General features: G+C 42.3%; 1 protein-coding gene across 6 annotated transcripts in view; it reads left to right on the forward strand.

Annotated features, from left to right (window-relative positions):
- nf1a (neurofibromin 1a) overlaps positions 1-13,873 on the forward strand; it is a 393,989-nt gene that overhangs the window by 374,012 nt on the left and 6,104 nt on the right. For all 6 annotated transcript variants that reach the window (XM_039824923.1, XM_039824958.1, XM_039824930.1 and 3 more), the window contains 2 exons: positions 12,933-13,075; positions 13,466-13,512. In XM_039824923.1, the coding sequence (XP_039680857.1) occupies positions 12,933-13,075; positions 13,466-13,512 (190 nt within the window). The remainder of the gene's footprint in view (positions 1-12,932; positions 13,076-13,465; positions 13,513-13,873) is intronic.

Genomic DNA, 13,873 nt, shown 5'->3' on the forward strand with positions numbered 1-13,873 from the left:
TCGTCACACCACTTACACAATAAACCTAGACAAAACCTAAACCTAGATAAACCTAACAACGGTGTCCGATTTCAAGTTAATTAATTTTTGTGAATTCCACAGGAATTCTAAGAGGAGGCTAGCTAGCTCTCATTGATAAAGCTACATCCAGCTGCAGGCTCTATCAATGAGACTCACGGACAAGCGGCGTTTATTTCCCCAATCAATGGTTTAAATAACTCAACACATTATAATTACACACATTAAAAGAGTAACTGGAACCTGTGGTAAGAGAATGCTGGCGTAACAAGCTCGCTGACCACGCTTTCGCTCACATACACTGGGCATTTAGCTAGCAGGAAGAGGGGAGTTGGAGGCCCTGGAGCTCTGTCAGAGCAGCGGCGTTTCGTAGTCCATTAGCCCACAACGGTGACTTTGCCCGGGTATGGAGTGCTGTGGGTTGCCAGCCGTGACTGAGCTCCATCTACCTCACAGCAGGCCGGGGTCTGTGAAGGAAGGCAGGCCAGGCGGTGAGGCAGCTACACAGGCAGCACCAGCCTCTGAACTCCGACACACAGTCGGACAAAATTTGCAATTAGACATCAATTTTAGTAAAACGAAAAAAGTCTCAGAAGTGAATTTAATGGTAAAATAGCATATGAACAATGTATACAATTTCTGAGATCTGCACGACCTAGATTCAGAAGATTAACTGATCTCAGGTCAGTTGTGTAGCCTATGCAAATGTTGGGGCGTGACAAAGAGAGACTAGAGCCAAATGAGGAGGAGCCGCAATAGTTGACGTCAACTCCTAGGGCTCGTTGAGATTCGCCCGTTTTCAGAGGCAGTTTCAAATAGTGAGATTTGCAGAGAAAAGAGGTGTCAATGGGATTTAGAGGTTCTATGTATGTCCTAGTTACCCACTGACGTGTCATTATTCAACTATGACAAGGTAAAATCAGTTTTGCATTCTATCACCCCTTTAAAGTCTTTAATGACATCCACTTAAATAGTGGCAAAATTTCAGTCTTAGTATTACTTGATCTCAGTGCTGCATTTCATACGGTCGACCATGACATATTACTAGACCGATTGGAAAACTGGGTTGGCATTTCTGGCTCAGTCTGGCTCAATTATACATCTGAGCATACAAATATGACGTGCGGAGTTCCCCAAGGCTCAGTTCTGGGGCCTCTCCTGTTTAACATCCACTGGCTCAAATTCTGGAGAACAATAAAATAAGTTACCATAGTTATGCGGATGACACACAAATTTATATAACCTTATCGCCAGGGGACTGTAGTCCAATACAACAACTGACTAAGTGCATTGAACAAATTAACGACTAGATGTGCCAGAATTTTCTTAAATTAAATGACGAAAAAACTCTGGTGGTTGGTTTTTGGACCAAGAGGAGCGATTAAAAGTCAGCACTCAGCTTCAAACGAAAATGTTAAAAACAACAGACAAAGCCAGAAATCTTGGTGTAGTCATGAACTCAGACCTGAATTTTCACAGCCACATTAAGACAATTACAAAGTCAGCCTATTACCACCTTAAAAGTATATCAAGGGTTAAAATGTCTCAGCAGGATTTGGAAAGACTGACTACTGTAACGGTGTCTTTACAGGTCTCCCTAAAAAATCAGACAGCTGCAGCTGATTCAGAACGCTGCTGCTCGAGTCCTCACTAAGACCAAGAAATTACTCCAGTACTGAAGTCTCTACACTGGCTTCCAGTGCCTCAAAGAATTGATTTCAAAATATTTTTGCTGGTTTATAAATCACTAAACGGTTTAGGGCCAAAATACATTTCTGATCTGCTGCTTCCGCTATGACCCACCCAGACCTCTCAGGTTGTCTGGGACAGGTCTACTTGTTGTCCCCAGAGTCAGAACTAAACAGGGGGAAGCAGTATTCAGTTTTTATGCTCCACATATCTGGAACAAACTCCCAGAAAACTGAAGGTACGCAGCAACACTCAGTTCTTTTAAATCAAAGCTAAAGACCTATCTTTTTGATGTTGCCTTTTTTTAAATAACTTCATTTGTTATACTGAAGTTGCATTGATGACACTGTACCTAAGTGGAATAGATAGCCAAAGAAGAATGATCTTTTTTCTTTTTTTATTGGCACCTTCAGACATTACAAAAATTACACAACATGTGACCGGTAATAGCAGATGGTGCACAGAACAGATAAACACAAATTGAACAAGAACAAAAACCCTCTCCCACCCCACACCCTCTGCAGTCTCGAGGAAAACAAAACAAATAGAAATCACACCTTGCCTAATCACTCTCCTCTAATTCTTGTGGCGCGGAGGTCATTAAGTGTGGCGCGGAGGTCATTAAGTCTGGTATTTGTGCTTCTGCGCTTTACCATAGGCTGATGACTTGGCTTTGTTAATCCTTGCTGTAGAGAACTCGAGCATGACTATGTCCAGAAAATACGTCAACCACTGTTTTATACAAAGCGAGTTGGGGGGAGCCAGCGCTGAGCTATAATTTTCTTGGTTGCAGTTGAGCCGGCTAGCCAAATTTTCCTCTGTCTCCCAAGCAGATGTAATTTAGTCGTCATTAAGTAACAAAACAATCAGGTCAGTTGGAATTCGACATCCTATCATATCAGATATTATTGGTGTTGTTTTATTCCAGAACTCATGCACCAGTTCAAACTCCCAGACCATATGCAGGAAAGTTCCAGTTTGTTCAGGTTTACAGAACGTGCAATAGGGACTGGGAATGACTTTAGAGACTTATCTCTTCTGAGGAGTCCAATATCTCCTAGGCATACAGTATGTTGAAGTGGATCTGCTGGTGATTTGGGTTCTTGGAACAGTGGAAAATGTCCCAAACTGTCTCCCAATTAATTGCGTTACCCTCAGGGCTCAGCTCTCACTCCCGTTTCCCCACTATAGTGAGTTCTCCTATATAGTGCATCAGTTAGCATAAATCGTGGACACCAATCCTCTCACAGGAAAATCAACAAACCATTTAATGACTGGGGGTGCCTCAAGACTATTTCCCCATGGTACTCCATAACATTTTAGGGGTGATCTTAAGCGAAGATTAAGGTAGAAAGATGTCCTGGGGACCTCAAAACTAGCTCTCAGGTCTTCAAACCTCAACATACCTTTCTCATTGAATAGCTGGTCTAAACTATAAATACCTCTGTCACTCCACTGCTTACAAGCAAAGGGTTTGTTACCAGACATTAAGTGTGCATTGTGGCATATTATGGTATTCAAATGCCACTTATTGGTGTAGCTTAGTTGCTTGTCCACCTGTTTAAAGTTGGTCAATGTGTTGGTGATAATAGGGCCATAGGTTAGCATGCACTTTTTTGGACATACCCCTGCAAAGGCAAGGTCTTGAGTCTTAAAAAGTCCCAAACCAAGCCTCTCTATTACTTGCCACTTGGCAAGTAATTGGTTCCACTCTAGGCAGTCGAAAGCCTTTCAGTAGTACTAGATTGAAATCAGGATAGATTAGGATCTACTTTCATCATATGTCGACGTGCATATACCAAAACAAATGCTATTTTCCTACTCCTTATCATGGTACATATAGACCCTTTGCACGTGACGTCACACTCTACTCCCGCGAATTATGAACGCCATGACGGACGGCGGAAGAGGTATTCTGTAGACGGATGGCAAGTCAAACGAGAACGTGTTTGCTGCTTATATACTGTCTATGGTTCGCTGTTCTTGTTCTCACATACACATTCTGCGTAATCTGCAGAGTAATCCTCACCAACACAAGCATGTGTATGTATTGCCTTTCTGTTTTAAATGACTGGTAAATAATAATAATAAAACTTACTCACCCAGCTAGCTGCCGTGCTAACCAGCTGTTCCTGCTAACAGGTCCCACATAACTATCATCGGTTATTCACTGACCTACATATCCCAAAAAGTAAGCCGTTCCCTTGATAATTTAACAGGCATACAAAAAATATTGGTTAAATTTAAAGATGACACGGAAACTAGCTTCAAAAAGGCCAAACAACTGAATTAAATGCGGGTCTGCGGAGCTCCTACCCCGGTTAGCCAACCAGCTAGCTGTCAAAATATCCACCGGTCAACAGCGAAATATAATCACAGATAAGACGAAGGCTAGATGTTACATTATGCGTGGTTAATAGTGATCATAGACACTCCGTGATTTACTGCATGGATTAACGTGTGATGAATTATTTCCCAGAGCTGGGATGCGTTCAGGCATCCATTAGAGAGTTGCATCGGCTCAGCCAGTGAACAACGGTACGTGCCTGTAACTAGCTTGCCCTGCTAGCTGATAGCCGTTAGCTGCCGTCCTGTGAGTGTATTCAGACAGGCTTCTGTAATAATCATCCCAATAACAATCCACAGTGGTGTGGCTATGTCCTCCCAAGAGGCATATCGTATCACGTATTGAAGTGTATTCCCCCCTAAAAAAAAAAACAGTAGTGCGGTAGTAGCTGCTAGTTGTAGCAAGAAAAGGTAAACAGTAGTGTGCCGATCGGAGTGTAGTGTGTGAAAAGTGAAGGGCAGATTTGTTTACAAGGGAAGAAGCTTGGAGTAACGTAACTATGGAGAATATAGCAGATATACAACACACAGAAGAGCCTTTTGAGTTATATGGTCGTCCTTATTTATTCGATTCCGAGTATAGTCAAAGAACTAGCCTCACAAGAGTTGAAAAGAACGAGACCGACAGAGGGGCAACAGGCAGATGAACTTGCTGCTCCAAGCGTGAGCTAAAGCTAGTCTTCGGTAACTGGAAGACATAGCCACACCACCACCGCTCCATGGATTGTTATTGGGATGATTATCACAGAAGCCTTGCTGACACACTCACCGGACGGCAGCTAACGGTTAGCAGGGCAAGCTACTGGCAGGATCGAGACAAGTACCAGGTTAGGTGAATTTAAACAATGTATGAAGAAGCCATAAAGAAGAAGGTGGTAGTAGTAGTAGTAGTAGTAGTAGTAGTAGTAGTAGTATCATCAGTAGTATCATCATTATTATTATTATTATTATTATTATTATTATTACAGTTTATTTAGTGTTATTTATTTGAAACTAATGAAACTTTCCGCTTGTCTACTACACAGTTTAGCTTGTGTTTCCGGTGATTCTGCCGTCCGTCATGGCGTCGTCACGTGGTCGTGGTCACGTTTGCAAAGGGTCTATATAAGATATCCTGCTGGATAGGTCTTTACCGCTTTTGTCTACGGTGAGCGCAAATTTCCATGACAGCAACACAATGGAGCCCTTGGTTTTGGTGTCGTGACTAGATGAGGCAGCAACCTGAAGTATTTGTTTTGTAAACAATTTACTTTATTTAATTTAGAACTAGGTCTCAACCAGCTATCAAATTCTGAAATAAGCTAAGTGAATAAACACACCAACCTGGTTGGAGTAATAAACACAGATTATAAACTGAAGAGTCAGCATTTATCATGTTTTTTCAGTTTGGTTAAATTTTCCTTTAAAGCTTGGCTCCAAAACTTACATACAGTGTCCTCGAGACAAATTTAGCACGGTAGCCCAGACGCCGTAAGTCCACAGCCACTGCCCCGCTGCCAGCTCTAGCACCAGACGCAAAGTCCCCCTGCAGTCCTCTGGCTCCGTTGTCTGCAACAGGCCCCGGGGCGGAGGGGCCCTTGTTGATGTTGCGTCGTCCTCCACATCCAGCTCCCTACAGAAAACGTCCGCATCTGTGGCTGCGGTGAAGGCGAACTCTCTCCCTCCATGGGTCACTCTCAGGGTGGCCAGGTGGATGAGTAGATCCGGGGTGCCCCTAGCACGTATCTCATGTTGTGCTCCTTCAAGCTCCCAGTGCTGCTGGGTCGTGAATGTGCCACAGTCAGGTTGCATCAGATCACGCACCGTAGTTCCATCTGCCTCAAGCTCTGCCCTAATGTGTTGCAGTGAGGCATTAATTGAAGTAAACTGAGTCACTGTGATAGCAGATAAAACGGCATTGAAGAAAAAAGAATAGATCTGGTTATTCAATGAAATGCGGAGGTGGGTACGAGAGCCCTAGCTTTCTGCGACCATTGCAGCTGCTGGTCACATGATCTCTTAGGGAAATCATCCTTGATATATTTCAACTATGACTTGGATATCATCAGGGGCCTGTTTCACAAAACCAAGATAAGGGATTAAGCCGGGATTTCCCAGTTATCCTGGCTGAATTAAGCCTTGATTCGGTTTCACGAAAGCGGAGGCACATAAATCACCATGGAGATTTATTCTGTACAGCTAGCCTGCTCCTGACCAGGCTAACAGTCAAGATTTATTTAATCCTGGAGCCTTTTCTGATCACCCAGCACTGGTTTTACCCTATTGTTATTATCAGCCTGGATTAAAATACAACAGGTGCATATTGCTGTTTATTTAAGTACTGTTATTATTTAAAGTTGTGACCATTATTTTTTTATTTATAATTATTCAAGTGACAGTCATTGTTACTGTTATATTGCTGTATGAAGACTGCTGTTCATATTGTTGTTAGAAGTTTGATGAATATATTATGGCAGTTGTTGAGATAATTAGAAAAGGCTGATAAAATTTCAGATGTGTTTTAAATGAAGTCTGTTACTAAGGGCAATACATACAATGCTGTACATTTCTATAGTTGACCAATGCACCTTGAATTATTTTAGTTGATTAATTTTTTTTTTATTCTTTAATAATGAGGATCATGTTTGTTCCACTTCCATGTGCATTGTATTTGGCCTTCTTAGCACACAATTTATGTTGTCCAGTAAACTGGGAATATAATTTGGGAGGATTGTACAATTTAAGAACATATCCTAATTGTATAATCCTCCCAAATTATAGTCTATATATAGTCTTATATGTGTTTCACGTCGTCATACTTCCACAAGAAGCTGCTGCTCACTCTGTATAAAGTATGAACAATGCGTATTCTCCATTTTGGCATCAGTAAATCTGTGATCGACCTCACGGTCTTTTGAGGAAAGCCGTGGACGCGCATCTTTCTGAATTACTTCAGCCTGGCTTGACCTAGTCGCTCCTCCTCAGCCTGGCTTGGCCTTCGTGAAACGCACCAAGCCAGGATGCACAGATTAGACTAGGTCAAGCCTCGCTTTATCAGTTATCCTGGATTTATATATTCTGCTTTTGTGAAACAGGCCCCTGGTTTTTGATTATGCGCAAACAGGTTAGTCGGAATATTGTCTTTTACATAATATTCTGGTTTTTCATCTCTACCGCATTTTTTGACCTGACCTCTAGCCTGATGTAAAGGATTGGGAGAGTAAATGACAAAGGCGTTGCAAGTGTTGACAGATATAAGTAAACATAGTAATAACTGTCCCATAATTATAACAGGTAGGCTACAATGTCAAATTATAATTAAAGCTGCGAGCAGCGATGGACGGGCCCTCGCGCCTCTGCGCGCGTCGGGGTTACCGGCGGACGCCGCTCCTTGCGACCGTGCATTTGCGCGGCACTCAGACGCCGCAAACCGTCACCACTGAAAAGGGAACTCCCCGCCGAGTTCAACGATAGCTCACACAAGACTCTACGTCATACGGTTCATTAGTTGTGAAAGGGGGCGTGGCTAAAGCATAGGGGGCGGGTCCAACCATCACCAATAAAAAAGGAAGTCTCTGCTGAGTTCAATGATACCTCACACAAGGGTCTATCTTAAACGGTTCAAATTTTAAGAAAGGGGGCGTGGCTTAAACATAGGGGACGGGCCAAACCATCACCAATGAAGAAGGAAGTCTCTGCTGAGTTCATTGATACCTCACACAAGGGTATACCTTAAACGGTTCAAATTGTATGAAAGGGGGTGGGGCTTAAGCATAGGGGGCGGGTCAAACCATCACCAATTAAAAATGAAGTCTCTGCTGAGTTCAATGACACCTCACACAAGACTCTACCTTAAACGGTTCAAATGTTATGAAAGGGGGCGTGGCCTGAGTAAGTGGGCGTGGTCATATTATAGGGGCGGGCTCAGTATCACATGTAGACCACATATTATAAGTTTCATGTAAATCGGATGATGTTTGTCATATAAGGCAGATTTCCTGTGGCCAGGGGGGGGCGCTATGACCAAAAGTCAATTTTGGCCTGTAGGTGTCCTCAGGCCTGGACCCTTGTCCATCGTGACAAATTTCGGGCAGATACGACAACGTACAGTCAAGTTACAACAACTTCTTTGGTCATCGCTTAACACTCAAAATGGCCGCCACGCCACGCCCACACCGTCTGACGAAAAGTTTTTCTTTTAATAACTTTTCATCATTAAGGTGTTGGGATGGTACAGACCAAGTTTGATGTCCATCGGATGAAATCTCTAGGAGGAGTTCGTTAAAGTATATCACCTTGACTTTTAGGCCTACTTCCTGTTGCCACTAGTAGTGGAGCAGATAAGTGCCATTTTTTAGGGAAATCGTTCACTTGTGGATACAAGCACCAAAATTGGCACAATTACTCAGTGGATAGTGCTCTTTCAAAAAAGTACGTTAGCCATCGCAAAAAAACATCATGTCAGCCGCGGCGGCCATTTTACTTTCCGCCATAGCCAAATTATATATTTTGCATGATATCTCCTGAACAAAACATTCAGCTGCGTAAAGGATGATGTCTAGCCCTATGTTTTGATGGTCAACGATTACAATGATACCACACACAACATAAATGAAGACAGCTGTGGTGGCCATTTTGGATTCCGCCATAACCAAATGATGTATTTTCCATCATATCTCTTGAACCAAAGATGATAAATCACGTGAGGTGATATTTACCCTTATGTTTTGATGGTCAAGAATTACAATGAGCCCATATTCAACATCATAAACTATTTATATCATTAGTTAACTCTTAATGGTGAGATCTAATGATGTGGATGTAAATCATAAAATTATGAAATTTTAAGGAATTTCAGGTGACTTTGTGGGATATTTGAAAAAAGAGTAATGTTTTCCAAGTTAAAGTGTTTTAAAGCATGTAGCCTACCTTCTAAATGTAAAATAATGTAATTCAATTCACGAGGGTGCAGAGTGTGACCTGCTAGCTGCATGCTATCCACAACAATCCACGGTTTTGTACTTCTTTCTTGCTTGTTTTCTGCGAACATCCGCTACACCCGCCAGAACCTTTTGGACATCTCTGACCAGCACCAGATATCTATGTTGAGTGTCTTTCATTATATGCACAACATCCCAGACGACATAGCGAGACCGCTGGTTATGCTAAGGCTAAGAAAACAACCACACAAGCCACCTCTACTGAGCCTGTATCTCTCCAATGCCAGATCCCTGGTACATAAAATGGACGACTTGCAATTACAACTCGCTGGAAATCGCTATGTTTGTGACTGTTGTGTTTTGATTATCACTGAAACCTGGCTTCACCTGGGGATACCTGATGCTAGCATGTAGCTAGCAGGTCGCACTCTGCTTTGCTGGGACAGGACTGAGGACTTTGGTAAGAGCAGAGGAGGGGGGCTATGTATGTACGTGCAAGAGAACTGGTGTAATAATGGGACAATTATAGATAAACACTGTTCCCGTGACCTCTAGTACATGTCTGCCTTTTTTAACAGTAGTGATCGTCACGGCTGTGTATATTCTACCCGAAGGCATTGGCCTTAAAAAAGGCCAATGCTGTAATAAAGGGAAGTGGGGGTGTGATAGGTCTGACTGAAGATCCATCAGCCCTAGGAAGGTGGATGGTATCTGGTCCTAAAATCAGCTGCTTGGTTTTGCAGTATGATGCAGCATCTGGAGCCAAAGTAGGCACAGAACAAACCAGCCACCATGAGCAGACCAAACAAGCTCAAGGGTTGTTTCTTGATAAAATCAACAAGCAACAGTGTCATGAAAGATATGGGCAATCCTTTCAAGGAAGAGAGCCAGGATCTGTTTTCACTAGACACAAAGGATATTGCAAACCCAAGTGCAGTTGCATTGATTCATACGCACTATGAGAGATGCAAAACCCGGTTCGAACAGTTCATAAAAGGACTTGAATAAGAAGAACCCAAACTTTATGAGCCAATCAAGAAGAACTGCATGAACTTCTTCCATCAGGAACGAGTATGTGATATGTCTTTAACATTCGCACGGCCGAGTAACCAAGTAATGTTAGAGCGACGGGTAACAACAGTGGCTAAATTATGTCTGATTTTTCAGAAACAAAAAACTTGGAAACAACAGAGGGCTCCTCTCTTGAGCACACGTTGTTCTGCTGTATCTCCGGTCTTTCTTCATCCTCTAACTTTCTTCTCGGTTCTTGAATGTGTAGTAGCAACCGGAGCCTCTCCCAGCTTAATGGACTATTATACTACCTAGCTAGCTAGCAGCTATAATGTTACTCAGCATGCTGTTAGGCGGTGTAAATTTGTAAATGTAAAATTATTAGTGTTAAAAATAGTTTAAGTCACAAATAGTTGTGTGTTATGGTGTTGTATCCTGTTAAAGAGAGTTAGTTGTGGGTTATTAATTGTTGTGTTATAAAGTTACTACCATGAGTGAGTTAACAGGGGTCCCGTTCTCAATTCACTCGCAGATTACTTCGACTGTAGCGCTCTCTGCGGCAATGCATCGGTATTACGGTATATGAAAAATTCATATCATATGGGAAATTGGTATACCGCCCAACACTAATGACAGCGACCTGAAGATTTTAGAAAAGTTTGTGGTCATGATGTATGACAGATCCAGCGAAGCAGGAGGAGTAGATGAAGCCAGGTTGGACTTGTTTGCCAGAAAGCAAAGGCCATATGAAGCCATTCCTCTTACTCAAGCAGCATTGCTGCAGCATGTAAAGTATTTAGCCTACCAGGCAGGCTGCATCTGGAGTCAATCAACTGTATGCCATCCAGAAATACTGAGTCCTTCTGAGTGGGGATGGACCAAGAAAGGTGATCTAGAGCTGTCAGCAACTGACCAAATGTGGATGCAAAGCAGAATTCCGTGGAAGATGTAAATGCTATCACTTTGGTCTTAAGGTGCTGACACATACGGCAGATTATTGGCCGTTGGACAGTCTGGCGAGGTCAGTGACTCGAGTCTGTTCGGTGTGTCCCGTGCCGTCGTCAGTCTGGGGGGCTGTCGGCGTTCATTTTGGCCGACCTGACATGTTCAGTCGCCAGCAGGGCAGTCGGGACTCACCCGGAAATGGGGAGCGGGAAGAGGTGACTAGAGTCTCTCAAAATCTGATGAAGATCTTTTAAACTGACCTTTGTTGATCTGAAATGAAGACAGATTCAGGAACTGCACGCACACGCACACACACACACACACACACACACACACACACACACACACACACACACACGGCCTATTTCTCTCTTCAAATGTTTTCAGAAACACATTTCAGTGAACTATTTTAGTCCAATATGAGATCGTATTCTGAACAGCCGCCATGACAATCTGGCTTTGAATTTCAGGAGAAAACAAACCCATGTGACGCGTTCGTCCAATCAGCTGCCGGTTTTCATTACTTGGGCAACAATACAGATTAGCTCTGCCTGCTGTTATAGAGATGTATTACGTCTCATCTCGTCTCGTCTCATCTTTTTGGTGTGTTCTATGGTACTTTTTGGACCAACACGGGGAGACTAATCATTTCGACTGGCTTTTCTGTCAACGGTCGGCTGTCGGCTATATGTGTAAGCAGCTTTACCTGTACAGCACTGTGCAGCTGTAAGTGCCAGGACTAGCAATGTTGGCTTTAATGAACATGAATATAATCACCCACATAAATACAATGAACATAAAAAAGGAAATAACATAAAACCTCCTGTTACTTTGGCATACTTCATAATAATTTCTTGGAATTATGTCATTTTTCATGCATGTTTTTTCACATTATTTAATATAAATACCACAAAAAGACTCTAAACACAAAATAGATATGTATGTGACATCTCTATAGTAAAGAACATAGGATTCAAAGGTAAAAACCTTGAAATATGTCCCATGAGTAAAATTATGTGGCAAGATACGTGTTTTCCAATGCTGGAAATGGCGGCCATCTTGGAAAATGGCGGCCATTTTGAAAAATCGAGTGGCTAACGTAATTTTTCAAATTATTGGCCCCAGAGTGATAACCACACCAAATTTGGTGCTTGTATCCACTTGTGAACGATTTCCCCCCTTATCTGCCCCACTATAGGGGGCGCTATGACTTTAAGTAAATATCGGCCTTTATTTGTCCTCAGGGTTGGACTCTTATGAATCCTTAAAAGTTTCGAGGTAATCGGACAACGTACACTCGAGTTACACCCACTTCCTGTTTCGGCGGCAAAACGCACAAAATGGCCGCCCCGCCACGGCCACGCCCTATGACGAAAAGTTTTTCTTTTAACAGCTTTTCATCTTTAACATCTTAAGATGGCACAGACCGAGTTTGAAGTTGATCGGATGAAATCTCTAGGAGGAGTTCGTTAAAGTACGACATGTGGAAATGGCCAAAATCGCACTAATTTCGAACATTGAAATCAAAATGGCGGACTTCCTGTTGGGTTTAGGGTATAGCTCTAATGACTTTTTTTGTACATCTTGACATGATACATATGTGTACCAAGTTTCGAGAGTCTACGTTAAACGCACTGCAGGGGCTCAATTTTCTTAACTTTCTAGGGGCTAGCGAGCCATTTTGTCGCTTCGCCCCGAAACCCTTAAAATAATATCATCTTCACCAGACTTGATGCGACCGCCAAATTTGGTGAGTTTTTAAATATGTTAAGGCCCTCAAAAAGCCAATTCATTTGACGGGAAAAAGAATAATAATAGAAAGAAAGAATAATTCCTTCAGTTTCAATAGGGCCTTCGCCGCTGTCGGCGCTCGGGCCCTAAAAATACTTGTGGTACATAGGTAGAAGTCTAATTTCGTCAAAGCTACAGTAAGCTGTCAACCCATATACAGCACTATTTTTACAGACTGAACAATAGGTGTTTGTGTGTATGTCTCCTCCTCAGCCACAACCTGCTGGATTCCAAGATCAACACTGTGCTGTCCATGTGCCAGGACACCAACCTCCTGAATCCTGTCCATGGCATCGTCCAGAGTGTGGTGTACCACGAGGAGTCACCCCCCCAGTACCAGCCCTCCTACTTACAAAGTAATACATGCTGACTTTATCACATTCTGTACAGGCCAAGCATTTTAAAAAGACTGGAAATGGGGGAGAGAGGGAGGTATGACATGCATCAAAGGTCCCAAGGCTGGAAACAAACCCAGGACGTTGCATAATGTGGAATGAGATGTAAACACTTTGCTACAAAAGCTCTCCAAGGCCAAGCATGTTAATTCCATTGGTTGTACAGTTGGGACACAACCTGTTGCTTAAAATAGGAAGTACCTAAAACTGTGACAGTTATTTAAAATGGATCACAGCTCTGTGCAAGTAAGCATGTTCACTCTGTCTCCCATGTCTTCCATGTCACCTCTCCTCCTCCTCCCTCCTCATCTCTCCATTCTTTCCCTTCTCTCCATCTCTTTCATTTTACAGGCTTTGGCTTTAATGGACTTTGGAGATTTGCCGGACCCTTCTCTAAGGTATGAATGATTCTTTTCTCCTGTTTATAGAATGTACATTTACAGAATAAAGCACAGTGTACTAGATATACAAACGTGACACATTTTATTGCAAAAGAAGTTGAAGGCAGACTTTTCATCCCACTGCTCACCATTTCATGAAATTATTATTTATAATCCAGAAGGTAAGAACATGCTAAGTAATTAATACACTGTAAATTATAGAGTAACACTGGCAACATTTGTAGTATTTATTACAGTATTTATTAAATTGAGCTTTAAGTGACAAAAATGTTTTTTTGCAGAAGACTTTATTTAAGCAGGATGTCTCCTGGGGTTTGTAGCGTAATAATAGCAATTACTTATAATTATCATTAATTAA

Source organism: Perca fluviatilis, chromosome 2 (genome assembly GCF_010015445.1).
Source record: "Perca fluviatilis chromosome 2, GENO_Pfluv_1.0, whole genome shotgun sequence".
NCBI lineage: Eukaryota > Metazoa > Chordata > Actinopteri > Perciformes > Percidae > Perca > Perca fluviatilis.